The sequence below is a fragment of the Bidens hawaiensis genome, unplaced genomic scaffold, assembly GCF_021521415.1.
Source record: "Bidens hawaiensis isolate Kalapana, Puna unplaced genomic scaffold, B.hawaiensis_p1.1 tig00005306_1, whole genome shotgun sequence".
NCBI classification, from domain to species: Eukaryota; Viridiplantae; Streptophyta; class Magnoliopsida; order Asterales; family Asteraceae; genus Bidens; species Bidens hawaiensis.
Window position 1 is genome coordinate 97,155 of NW_027491337.1, and position 13,458 is coordinate 110,612.

At 34.9% G+C, this 13,458-nt stretch overlaps 1 protein-coding gene across 1 annotated transcript; it reads left to right on the top strand.

Moving 5' to 3' along the window:
* Positions 1–10,788: 10,788 nt before the first annotated feature.
* LOC143629558 (uncharacterized) lies at positions 10,789–11,527 on the top strand. Its single transcript, XM_077098798.1, has one exon. The coding sequence runs from the start codon at positions 10,823–10,825 to the stop codon at positions 11,525–11,527; it is 705 nt and encodes a 234-aa protein (XP_076954913.1). The 5' UTR covers positions 10,789–10,822.
* The last annotated feature ends 1,931 nt before the right edge of the window (positions 11,528–13,458 follow it).

Here is a 13,458-nt window from a genome sequence, read left to right on the forward strand (position 1 = left end):
CCGGAAGGTTGCGTACGTAATGTAAGATAAGCCATTATTGTACAATAACTCACCCATATATATATATATATATATATATAGAGAGAGAGAGAGAGAGAGACTAGGTTCCTACGAGCCTGGTCTCTTGGTTGTAGCCTCAACCCTGTTCATTTATACTCCCTATCTCTCACTCTCTCTCCGCTAAGCATCATGTATATATGTGTATTGTATGTCTCTCTCTCTCTATCTCCTCTAAGCATCATGTATTTATGTGTATTGTAAAAGGAATAATCTTAATGGACACCAACATCTGGGAGATATGTTACTTTGGAGTAGGGTTTCTTGTTAAGAGAAAAAGTTAATTGCCCCACTAGAATGCCCATGCCTTTTTCATATCATAACCCTATATCCCATGCCCCACTCCACATCAATAATAGAAGGAAGAACCATGATTCAAAGTACCCTTAATTCATCTTTTCTGTCATATAAAGATTGCTTTGTTTGAATCCATTCATATAAAGATTCCTCTTGTCATAGCTCATATTACATTTAGAATATTTTCAAGATAATAAGAAAACCTTGAAAACGTTGAGCAACTTGTGTTAAACTAGTCCTAATCAACAATAACTAAGCTATATGATGTGTTCAATCATTTTAGGAGTAAAAGTCTTAGAGCATCCCCAACGTGCCTTAACTTTCGAGGTCTGGATGATGTGGATGGCACCGAACAAACCTCGTTACAGACGCCACCATTGTAGACAAGATGTGCCAAAGAGATGTCTGCCTCTGCATGCACACGAGTCCATGAACGTCCCCACTCTCTCACATACACATATATATACACAACATATAGTTTTAATTAGTATTTAATGGGGTGTGTGGATGTTTGATGTACGTGAAAGAAAGTGAGGTTTTTGAGAAAAGTTTGTAATATGATATGATGCTAATATGACAGTTTGTGAAGATCCAGCGTTGCTGATGCTCTTTGGGTCGTATAATGGATGGATTCTCATGGCACTCAAGCCGATTGGTTTTTTTTAACTGTATTTTTTGGGGAAAAGAATCCCTAAATAAAAGAACACGTAATAAAGGTGTAGCTTATTGGTGGAATATGATTAGAAGTACATTTGGTTTCTTTTAACTAGTGCAAGCCAACCCTACTTCACTTTTTGCTAATATTGGGGAAATGCTGGTTTGATTAAACATATCATCAAAGTCAAAGATGTTACAAAGAGACATCAACTGAATGACTAAGTGTAGGGTTTGAGTATGGAATTTGAGAATGGTCCTATTTTTTAAAAAAGGGTCTTTGACACTACTTGCACTCAAAGCAACTAGCTAGGCTTTGAAACAATCTCTTCCCTTCTTTTAACCTTCCTTTGTTGTTAAGATTGTAAAAGGTAAAAGTGCCTGAGCTTTTTTTTTCTTTTTGTTTTTAATTATAATGGATTAAAAGAACTATGAACCGATTAGGGATGTTACAATAAAAGAGTAAGGACGTTGCAAACTTGCAATCAAATAGTTGTTCACTTCTTTAGAAAGATAGTAGACCAATATTAATGAGTAACCTCTTGTGTTGTGAACGGATATAAAAGTTCGTTAAAAAGTATAATAATTTATGTGTTATTAAGTTGTATTTCTAATGGTACTAGTTTAAATAATATGTTAGTATAACAGTTATTGAGTTATATATAATTGTATTCGTATAAGAAGTTATAAAATAACTTAGGTTTAACTATTATATTTTATTTGTTTAACTTAAGGTTTATTAAATGAATATTGAAGGAACAAATCAACCATAAAAAATTCTTCTTGCCTATTTCTACTTGTTTAATTATTATATTTTTATTTGTTTGATTTTCAATCAATATTTTAATTTTAATTTCTTCTATATTTTATAACCCAATTGTCAAAATGATTTTGACATATGACTCATGAATAACTGATAAATAACATAGAAAATAGAAGATTATGAGAGAAAATTTACTATTTTTTAACCCCAATACTAAAATGGTTTTAACCCACAATCCGTGGATATGTAAGAGAAATGAGAAGAGAAAACAGGAGAATAAGAGAGAAATAGTGTGGGATTGCCACATTATCATTATTTTCTTTTATAGTTAGAAGTTAGATTAGATTAGATAGTTAGATTAGATTTTAGTAGTTACAAAAGATACACAAATTTTTTTTTTCAATTTTATGAAAACCAAGATTATTGGAAATTTGAACATATAATATATTTATCAAACTTATGAGTTAGGCATGCCGAACTTTCCACCTTGCATAACTTTTGCTTAATTGAAAAGTTTTTGGCATCTATCATCTTTTGGACGGTTGATTTCAAAGGGAAAATTTTCACTTAAAAAAGAGACCCAAAAAGCTACTTTTTCAATTTGTGCACTAATAAAGTGTGGAATTGTGGTTCACTTCATCTTTTTAAAAAAATATCACTTTCCCATGCTTTACACACAAGCATTCACCCTTTTCATGTGAGAAATGAACTCAAATTAAAATCTTGAAAGTTTAGTTTTCATAAAGTTGGGGTTTCATACTTGCTTTCAAAAGCTGAGACAAGTGTGGAGATATAAACACCATATTCTCTTATGTGGGACCTCATGTAGTTTTCTAAGCTACACATGTTAACAAAAATATTTGCGCAAGCTTAATTACTAAACGGGTTGGACTAAGTAAGGCACACGGGCTTTAAGCTTTTTAAAAAGTTAACATGTAGTTTCTAATACATAGACTTTCGGCTCTTTTTTGTATGTATGAATTTATGATACCCTGATAATGTTCGATCCTGACTACAAACTAAAACGGATGTTAATGTTATGATTCTAAAATCTATAAATGTAATTATAAAAACACTTACAGAATGTTTTTTCGAAGACGTTTCATTAAAAACGTCTGCGCGCCCACTTCCTTGTGCAGACATGGTCCAACCACTTCTAGCATCTTCTAACACATATGCAACATACTTCTCTCTCAAACCCTAATCTCCTCTACTCTCCTATCTCAAACCCAGCCACCTCCAACACCATACCAGTCGCCGCCACCACTATATATGCACCCCCACCACCATACCAGCCGCCTCCACCACTATACCCTGCACCACCACCTCCATACATGTGCCGCCGCCACCATACCTGCCGCCACCACCATACCATCTACCATCTACTTTGGTATGTTTATTTCTCCACCATTATTGTAATTGTTATGTCATTACTAGTTTGTTGTTAAATAAAATTTGTAGTTTTTTGTTAATTGTTAAATTTTTTTGTTAATTTTGTTAGATTGTTATTAGTTTGTAGAAAGTTTAGGTTTGATGAATTATTGTTATTAGTTTGTAGTTGAAAAATGTTTTTAGAAAGTTTAGGTTTAATGAATATTGTTATTAGTTTGTTGTTGAATAAAGTTTGTAGTTTTTTGTTAATTGTTAAAGTTTTTTGTTAATTTTGTTAGATTGTTATTAGTTTGTAGAAAGTTTAGGTTTGTTAAATATTATTATTATTAGCAGTCCGCAGACGTTAAAAAAACAAACAATCTTCTTGTTGCAGACTGCAGATGTTTGGTCCACCTCTTCTGCTACAGATGTTTGCAGATGTGGTCCGCAGACTACATACATTTTACCTCTGAAAAAACAATCAACACCTTAGTTTTACTATTTAAAAATGGTTAGGGCCACCGTTTATTGTCGTTTGCATTTTATTTTGATGTCACAATATTGAACCTTTTTTATGAAGTTGGTTTTGTAACCCAAAAAAATATCTAAAAAAATTTGGGTATCGGGAAGTGGGTTTGGTAATAAAGCTGACGTGGCACATGATCAAGCCCCTGGATCAAACCCTAAATGGTGTAGTGGGGCTTGATTGATCCACTTCAAGTCCAACGGCTCTTTTGAGCCCCGTGGACCGGCTCGCCCCGGCCGTCCGCGCCCCTGTTCACACAAACGTGGTAGTGGTGTGCGCAGCTTCTACGTGGTCCGCGCCCCACTACCCTCAGCCTTATTTATCATGAAAAGATTCCTTAACCTAGTTTTGGTTGTGAATCTACCCGATCAAATCTAGCCAAAATTTAGTTTTATTACCCAAACCCACTTCCCGGACAAACAAACCAACCAAGGTAGAGTACGTTCTTGACCAAGCTGTTATATTAACTCAATTAAAATAATATTCTTGACCTTGCTCTCTAAAAGGTGGAAAATATAAAAGTAAAGTACATTCTTCTTTCGTCGCTAACTTGTACTAGCAATTACCCAAAGATATAGGCCAGGAAATTTAAAAAGTGGCTTATTATGCACTCAAAGTGGCCACAAAACATTCGCTACGAACGTTACTTTAAACCGTCACAAAAGTTATATTGTTTTATTTGGTAAATAAAGCCACCGCCACAAAAGACTTTGAATGCCATAAATGGAGGACTCCCCAAAAAACGTGTAAATATAGCATTAAAGACTTCTAAGGGTTTTCTTTTATATACAAAATATAAATAAGCAGAAAAAAAGTTAATAAATGAGAGAATTGTAATAAAAATACTCATGTAATTTGAGATATTAACCTTTCAAATTTTTTTTGGATATATTAAATTAAATTACATTACAACAAATGACAACAATATAGAAGCAAATTGTTTGGTTGGTTGGAGTTGAGATTTATACGGCTCTCTTACTATTTGTTGTTTTAAACACCAGCTTCTAAACGTTTAGTTTAACAGCTCGTTTCAAAGGTCTGGTTCAGGGTTTGAAATATGTCATGAGTAAATTGAAGTGACTATATACCTTTTTATTTAGTTCTTAAATATACAATGCATGTTAAATAGTTAATAATGAATTTTTTTGTTCTATTATTTTTAGAAATTTGATACAATCTATAATGCTAAAGAAATCTATACAACCAAACCGTTTTGGTAGGCCTAGCCAACCCAACCAACCGGTTGGTTTGGTTTATCATTTTTCAAATCAAAAGTTAATGAATCTAGGTGACATGGAACATCAGGTCTCTCACTGATCATTTCACCATTAGTTCATTGGCTATAGCATACTTTTTTTTTGAACGGCAAATTAGGATCACTCTCGAACCACTGGAGTATCATCGTGTCACCAGCGGAACCACGCGATTATATCCATCTCCACTAAGCAATAATGCCAACCACCAATTCAGGAGGAAACCCAATAAATCTTGGGAAAACCCCCTTGTGGGATTCGAACCCAGGACCTTATGGTCCCTAAGCCTTATCCCACCACCAAGATACCACTAGGCTATAAAGCCATGGACAATATATAGCCATGGACAATATCGTACTTTTAAAATAGTATATGCATATAATTAACTTTTGCTAGGGAAACTCAACAAATATCGAGAAAATGGTTTAAATATCTGCTCACAAATAGAAATCTAGTAATAGTAGAAAAGTAAATCTTATCTGGCCAAAATTCCTTAGTAATACATTCACTAAATAGTTGCAAAATCTGGAGCACTTGGGTAAGATTTCTTGGGCTCAAGTTGTAGCTTAAACCTGAAGGCCCAATTACTTAGCCGGGTGACTCTTCTTAAAAATTTGGTCCTAAACCCCAAATGTTCCATGCTTCACAACTTTGTCTATTTGACATTTTCTTTTAAAAAGTTGGTAACTTACGAACATTATTAACACCCCAAATATTATCCATTACTTCGTAATTATAATTTCCAAATAACATTTCATAATTATTATTTATAAGTTAAGATTAGAATGAATGTTACCATATAGCATATACAATATGTACACTAAAAGTCATACGAGGAACATATTTTAAAAAAGAGACCTTGTGCACCTATTTTTTTAATCCAAACCTTAGGACATCTGTAATGTTATCGTGAGTAGAAGTGCCGCCTTGTCACCTGTCATGAGGCGTTTGAACACTGTGCCGCACCTCTATGAGAGGGGGCGTGAACAACCCACCATGAATGGACTCACAAGTGTGAGGAAAAGTTGATATTGGTTTTGTGAGTGTTTTTTCTTAATTTATTTTTTATTAATAGATGATCACCCTCACTAAAACTTACAACCCTTAGACCCTTTGTTGTAGGCGGTAAAGGGACCGCTTGGAGGGGCTTCAAAGCCCCAAACACCACCAAGGGGTTGCATGGAGGGGGCGGCTTGGGTTGGGCGGTATGGTGAAGAGGGGCAACATGGAGGAAGGGTGGGGCCATGTGTTTTTTCCTTTCTCTCTCTCTCTCTCTCTCTCTCTCTCACACACACACACACACATAACATGATAATGGGGCTTTAAACCATAGTGAGACGTATGGAGAGGGACTACGAAGCTCCGTTTCCTACGTGGCGATGATGTGGAGGGGCGGAGAAGCCCCTCCAAAGTGAACAATCTTAGAGCACTTGGGGTGTTCCTTTCGGATAACCTGGAGTACACTTGAACTCCACCAATCGTGCACTGCCATCTCATTAGCCTTATATATACCCTGGAGTAGGACTACCCTATAACCTCATCTTTAATAGCACCACTCCTTTCAAGTACCACAAACCATTCGATTTATTTTGTTTTAACAAAAAAATAATTGATACTTTAAAAAACAAGCATTCATTAAAATTTAAAAAGTACATAGTTCAAATTAGAAAAAGTACGAAAACATTAAAAAAATAAATACATGAATATGAAACTAAGCTACTCTTCGCCCGAGTCGATCTACAATATATTTAAGGTTGTAAGATAACCCACAAGATCAAATCAAAGTTGAAAATGTGTAGTATCATCTTGCAACTCCTATAGGACATTATGGTAAAATCTTGGTCAACTGGAGGATCCCTTAGACCAGTGATATTGTAGGTTCGTCTTCTTTGATGATCATGTTGTGTAATATAATGCACACATATGTCTCGCTCCTAATCTTTTTTACGGATGTAATCCGTATGGGTTTCCTAAATATACCCCATTTTCCCTTTAGAATGCCGAAAGCACGGTTCACATCTTTAATGACTCTTGGACATTCTTGAACCACTTTTCATTCATCAAGTGCGTATATGGAAATGCTCTCACAAGTGTTGATAAGGCAGGGAAATCCCGTTAGTAAAATAGTATCCGTTTATATTCTCGTCCATTTACATGGAATGGGAACTTAGGCGCATTTCCATTGTTGGAGAATAGTGATGTCATTGTTCGATCAGTGCGGATCACAAAATGCATGCTAAAATCATTTGACCATAAGCCTTGCCTAGAAGGCTCCCAAGTCTTGACACCTTTTCCTCATTCTCACTAAACCATTACAAATGTATAGGCAAAGGCCGGTTAGGTCAGAAGAAAATTCAAAAGATGTAATTATTTCAATTGTGGGAGGGTGTTGAATTAATTCATATATAATCTTTGTTATTAGGTTTAACTACTCAAGTCGGAGACTATTCATGACTAATTGGTCTAGTGGTAGAATGCTTGTCCATTCAAAAGTGAGGTGGTGAGTTCAAATTCTTGTAATTGTAAGGTTAAGAGACTTTAGATTAGAAAGTTAATTTTTTGTTAAAAAAAGTAGGAGAAACAAGGTTAATTCCAATTTTCTTTGTTTATGCTCTTTAAATGCGTGTGGTATATGCTATTTAAACAGTAGTCAGTAGTCTTACGTGTTAAATGATATCATTCGAATTATGCAATTTATTACTTTTTGTGTGGAGATCAAATAGTGATAAAAAGTGTATGCAATCTCTGATCCAACAAAAGATTATCCAAACCAAAATAGATATAAAATACATTAAAACCAACAGATTCTTGTAACAAAAACATCATTCATAACACTTCAGTAAACAACAGATCAGTTCTTAATTAGTTTCCTTAATTTTTTTCAGTATGGAATCTGTCAAAGCTGACTCAGACTTTAGAGCAGCATCCAGGATTTCCAAACCCTGCACAAATAAGAAGGCAAGTTATTACAAAATAAATGAAATAAATAAAACAGAAAATTAAAAAAAAAAATCAAACTATTTTATACCTCATTAGTGCCAATGCTTATTTCAACTACCTCAACATCATTCAGGGGAACCTTCAACTTTCCAAGCATAGTAACCGAAGAAAATGATGATAATGGAGTAATGACAAGATCATCTGTCAACATGAATTTCGCTGATGTTTTAAGATATTTTCCATCGACTCGAGAATCCTTAAGGGCACAAATACAAAACATTTCTTTTTCAAGACCTCCACGGCTTACAGAACGAGTCAGACTCGCGGTGAAAGTTTGGAGGTGCAAATAAGTATGGCAATAAGTCTTGGAATCGTTGAAAACATTAAGAGGAAAGATATGGTTTTTTGAAAGATTTGTAAGCGCCAACTGAGGTCGGAGAAGCATGTCATCATATGACTTTATGTATTCTTTGTCACTCATATTAGAAATGCTTGAATACAAGTTGTTTAAACCCTCAAAAGAACTGGCACCACTCATTAACTCGCCAATCACAGAACCCAAAGGGATTGCAAGAAACCAAAAAAGAAACTCAACGAAATCGCTATCTGCTTCTGCAAACAAGAACTTGGATGCTGATTTTTGTATTGTGACTTTCAATGAGTATTTTGTTGAATTTTCCGGATTCAAATGCTTAATCGAAGCTTCTTGCTTAGGATTAAGTAAATCTGGGATAATAGGAGAACTAGGAAAAACCAAATAGGTCAACGGATACTTGAATAATAATGCTCCATTTAAAAGAGTAAGGACCTGTAAAACAAACATGTATGTTGTGCATTTCAGAAGACATTATACCTATTAATGTTATTTGATAGAGCACGTATACACGGGCATATAAAAATGTATACGTGCGTACCATATGCATACAAGTTTACGCAATACAAAAGGCGTATATATAATATATATGCATACAAGCATAGAATGTATAAAGTGCAAGCGAGTTATTTGAAAAGACGGGGTACCGTACGTCTAGCACAAACAAAATATAGACAATCGTACCTGATCAAGACCAATATCAAATGTCATTTCATCCAAACCACTAACATCAGTGATTCCAAGTTCACTAAGCAGCTGAATAATAGAGCCTGGACTATTTGGTATCACACGGAGATCATCCGTGACAATATAGGAAGTCAAATCAGAAACAAACACCCCATCACCTCTTATATTACAAGTACCTTCCTCATATTTGACTTCCAGGTCCATCGCCATACCACAGTTACTGCACCTTGCTAGGTTACAAATGCTAAAACGTGCACCCGAGCGTCGGCTGCAATCAAAATCTTGGCATATAAAGTGCTTAGTAGGCTCTTGGTCATTTACGTTGAGTTTAAGCTTTCTACAGATGTCATATGATGATGTTCTGGGATTAAGCAGCATCCATTTGTTTTCTTCAGCCGACATAAAATTTGTTGAAAGATCGAACAGACTCTGGTACACGTTGTTTACGCTTCCGATTGCCTTAAGCTTTCCATCTGGTAGTTTTCGCAAGAGCCGGACAATTGTGGCCATTGGCAATGTCATAATGCTAAAAAGGGTGTCAATAAAGTTGTTGTCAGCTTCAACGAATATCACTCTCCTTTCCTCTTTGTGTACCATTAGTTTTAAGGAGAATTTGGCTGGAGAAGTGTTAGGAGCCATGATTTTTGGGATGGATAGTACTCTATGGTGAGATCTAGCAATAGTATTTAAACTATAGTGCTAGAAAATGGAAAGGTGTTCATTACTAAGTATTTATTTGAATATTATTGGAAGTAAGCTAAAGAGGCTTTCTTAATTATCCGTTGGTGTGACTTCTGGCTTTTCTTTGGACGTTGTGAAGGCAAAAAAAGATGCAATTTATTTGATTTAGCTTAAAAAAACGTTCGTTTGTGGTGTGTACAAAAAAGATCTAATTTATGTATTGAGTGGTCTCATTGGTATGATTTTATATCTTTTAATTAATTTGTTGATATCCTTATCGGGTTGCAATATTGGGATCTCTAGTCTAGCTTCTAGAGGGCTTGTTTTTTATGTTATATATTAAAAGTTTATCACTGTTAAAACAATTTGTTGTTTTTTTGAAAGAGACTCAATAAACATAAATATGTTAAGATCTTCTGTTTGTGAATTTGTGAATGGGAAATTGAAGATTTTTTATAGAATAGAAAGAATTGTAGTTGGAAGTGTAAAGGTAATAAATAGTTTATTAACTTTATATATTCATACAAATGAATATTTCAAGTTATTATCAACTAAAAAAATATCTTTTGTTAAAATCAGAATTTAAGCGCACCGATTTAAGAAATAAAAATAGAACCTTAACTTTCAAAAACTAAATAAGTTTGAAGGGGAATGAGTCAGCCCGTTACTAAATAGCTTTGTTAAGCGGTTTAACCCAAACACGACCCATTTATGTCCTACTCCATCATCATCGTACTCGGTATATCCCAACAATGGTAAAGCAAAGCTATAGTAGGGTCTGAGGAGGGTAAGATGTAGACAGCCTTACCTCCTCTACCCTTTAGGAATAGAGAGGCTGGTTCCTATGAGACCCCCGCTCACCATTTATGCCCTACTAGCCAATCTAAACTGATTATTTTCACATTGGCGGCCATAAAATTTACAAATGGGTGTTCCAGAAGGTAAGTTACATCAACTGCAATTCTTTTCTTTTTCTTCTCTATATTGTCTTCACAGCTAGGGCACCAATAAGTCACAATGAAACTTGACCGCATCACACCAGCTGTTTAACTTACAATAATGTTCATAATAAATATCGAGTTATTGCATCACACCAGCTGTTTAACTTACAATAATGTTGTCCGCTCAATTATAGCTTAAGTAGTATCTCAAGATCTCACAAAAAACTACTCTATTGCAACATATTGTTCTATCCTCTAGTTTTGTATTGTTTAACAATAATGCATCCTAATTCTTCCCGGTCCAAATTCTCTCTAAAACTATTGGTGCACAAAGAGGAAAAGAGAGTGATCTTTGCTGAAGAAGATAACTTTGTTGACACACTTTTCAGCATTATGACATTGCCAATGGCCACAATTGTCAGGCTCTTGCGGAAACACCGTAATGAAAAGCTTACGGCCATTGGGTGCCTAAATAACTTGTACCAGAGCCTGCTTGATCTTTCTACAAATTGTATGTCTGCTGAAGAAAACAAATGGTGGTTGCTTAATCCCATAACTTCATCACATGATGTATGCAGAAAGCTTAAACTCAACATAAATGATGAAGAGCCTACAAAACACTTTATATGCCCGGATTTCAGTTGCATTCGTGGATGCTTTTTTGATACATGCTTAATTAGCACTTGTGACCTTGCCAGATGCAGACACTGTGGCAAGATAATGAACCGAGAAGTCGAATATGAGGATTCAACTGTGGATGATGATAGTGATGATGGTGTGTTTGTGTCTACTTTGACAACCTTTATTGTCACGGATGATCTCCGTGTGATTCCGAATAGTCCAGGCTCAAGCAGTCTGCTGCTCTGTGAAGTTGGAATCATTGATGTTAGCTCTTTAGATAACATGTCATTTTATTTTGGTGTTGACCAGGTAATTAATTTGGTTTATAATCTGTTTTATTTGGTTTCTGAAATTATGTTTTAAGTTAACTATGTATATACATTTTATTTTTCAGATTCTTAATCTTTTAGAAGGGGCTCTATTATCTAAGAATCCTTTGACTTGGATGGTTTTCCCTGGAGCTGGTTATATTCAAGGTTTAGGTGTCGTCAGAGAAAAACCTTTGGTTAACCATTTGACAAAAAATGAAACTACAAGAACTTTAAGGACTTTAAAATTGAAAGTTACCATGCAAAAATCAACATCTAAACTATTATTTGCAGATGGAGATTATGATTTGGTTGAGTTTATTTTTGGGTTCCTTGACATCCCTCTAGGTACTGTGATTGGCAAATTATTTAACGTTCTTAGTTTAAACAACTTGTACTCAAGCATATCTGGTTTGAGTGTTGCAAAATGCATAAAGTCAAGTGAGCTCAAAAGTATGCTCTGGAACCCCAATTGGTACATAAAAAACTCTCGCTAAACCAGATTTTTCCTTTAAGTGTTTTATTACGCTATTCTAAGTTATATTTGCGTAGCTATGATAAGCTTGAAAATGTTTGTGCAAGTATTAGCCGTACCACAACGCGTAAATTTTATTCGGGGGAACGCTTTTATGATTGTTCTTTAAAAGATTCAAGAGTCGAAGGACGATACTTGAAAGCGTCTGTAAAGTTCTTGTTGAAAGATAATCTTTTTGTAACTCCGTTATCATCTTTTTCGACAATTACTACGCTTGGTATGTTGAAAGTTCCTTTAAATGATATTGAGGTACATGAAGTTGCCCTCACTCACATAAATCCTGTTTCTTCTAAAATGTGCTTTAGGATAAGCAACTTAAGCTATGTGTGTTGTACAATCTGCCTTCACTTCTACGTATGGTATTCTCTTTACATGTGTCTGCTTTTTGCTTAGTTTTGTTGTTTATTCCTTTAACAGTCATTCGCAGAGGTGTGGTATGATTTGGGTTATTCTCGCTGTTGTAATTTTATTTTTCAGGATGTCGTTCAATTTCTCGCCATTGTGATTTTATCCTTTGGGTTGTTGTTCGATGGTAGGTCTGTACGTTTTTTTTCTTGATTGCTCTGTATTTACTTGGTAGTTGTTTGGTTTTTTCGTGTTGTTGCTTAAATAATCAGTTGCACCATTTATTAGTTATTTTCGATGTGGTTGATTTCTTCATCACGAGCTGTTAAATTTAGGGTTTTTTAGGGCAATTTCTGCCTCTATCATCGTTACAATGTTCGATCTTCAACTCTATATGGCATTGGTCGCATACCCTAACCCCCTAATTGAGAAGGCGAGCCTTGATTCAAAGGTATTTTTGATTTATGATTAAAGTTTTTTTTTCATGGTTTTTTACGGTCTTAATTATTCTTTTGCTTTCAGAAATTTATTTCATTTTGTAGGTAAATAAATGTGAAGTTTCACCATACTCTTGATTTCGAGAGAAAACTCGATTGACATTTGCAGAATCACGCGATTATATCCATCTTCACTAGGCAATAATGTCAACCACCAATTCAGGAGGAAACCCAATAAATCTTGAGAAAACCCCCTTGTGGGATTCGAACCCAGGACCTTATGGTCCCTAAGCCTTATCCTACCACCAAGATGCCACTAGGCTATAAAACCATGGACAATATATAGCCATGGACAATATCGTACTTTTAAAATAGTATATGCATATAATTAACTTTTGCTAGGGAAACTCAACAAATATCGAGAAAATGGTTTAAATATCTACTCACAAATAGAAATAGAGTAATAGTAGAAAAGTAAATCTTATCTGGCCAAAATTCCTTAGTAATACATTCACTAAATAGTTGCAAAATCTGGAGCACTTGGGTAAGATTTCTTGGGCTCAAATTGTAGCTTAAACCTGAAGGCCCAATTACTTAGCCGGGTGACTCTTCTTAAAAATTTGTTCCTAAACCCCAAATGTTCCATGCTTCACAACTTTTTCTATTTGA

What these genes read in the sequence shown, in the direction of transcription:
- LOC143629558 (XM_077098798.1), top strand. Translation starts at nt 10,823, where the DNA reads ATGCATCCTAATTCTTCCCGGTCCAAATTCTCTCTAAAACTATTGGTG.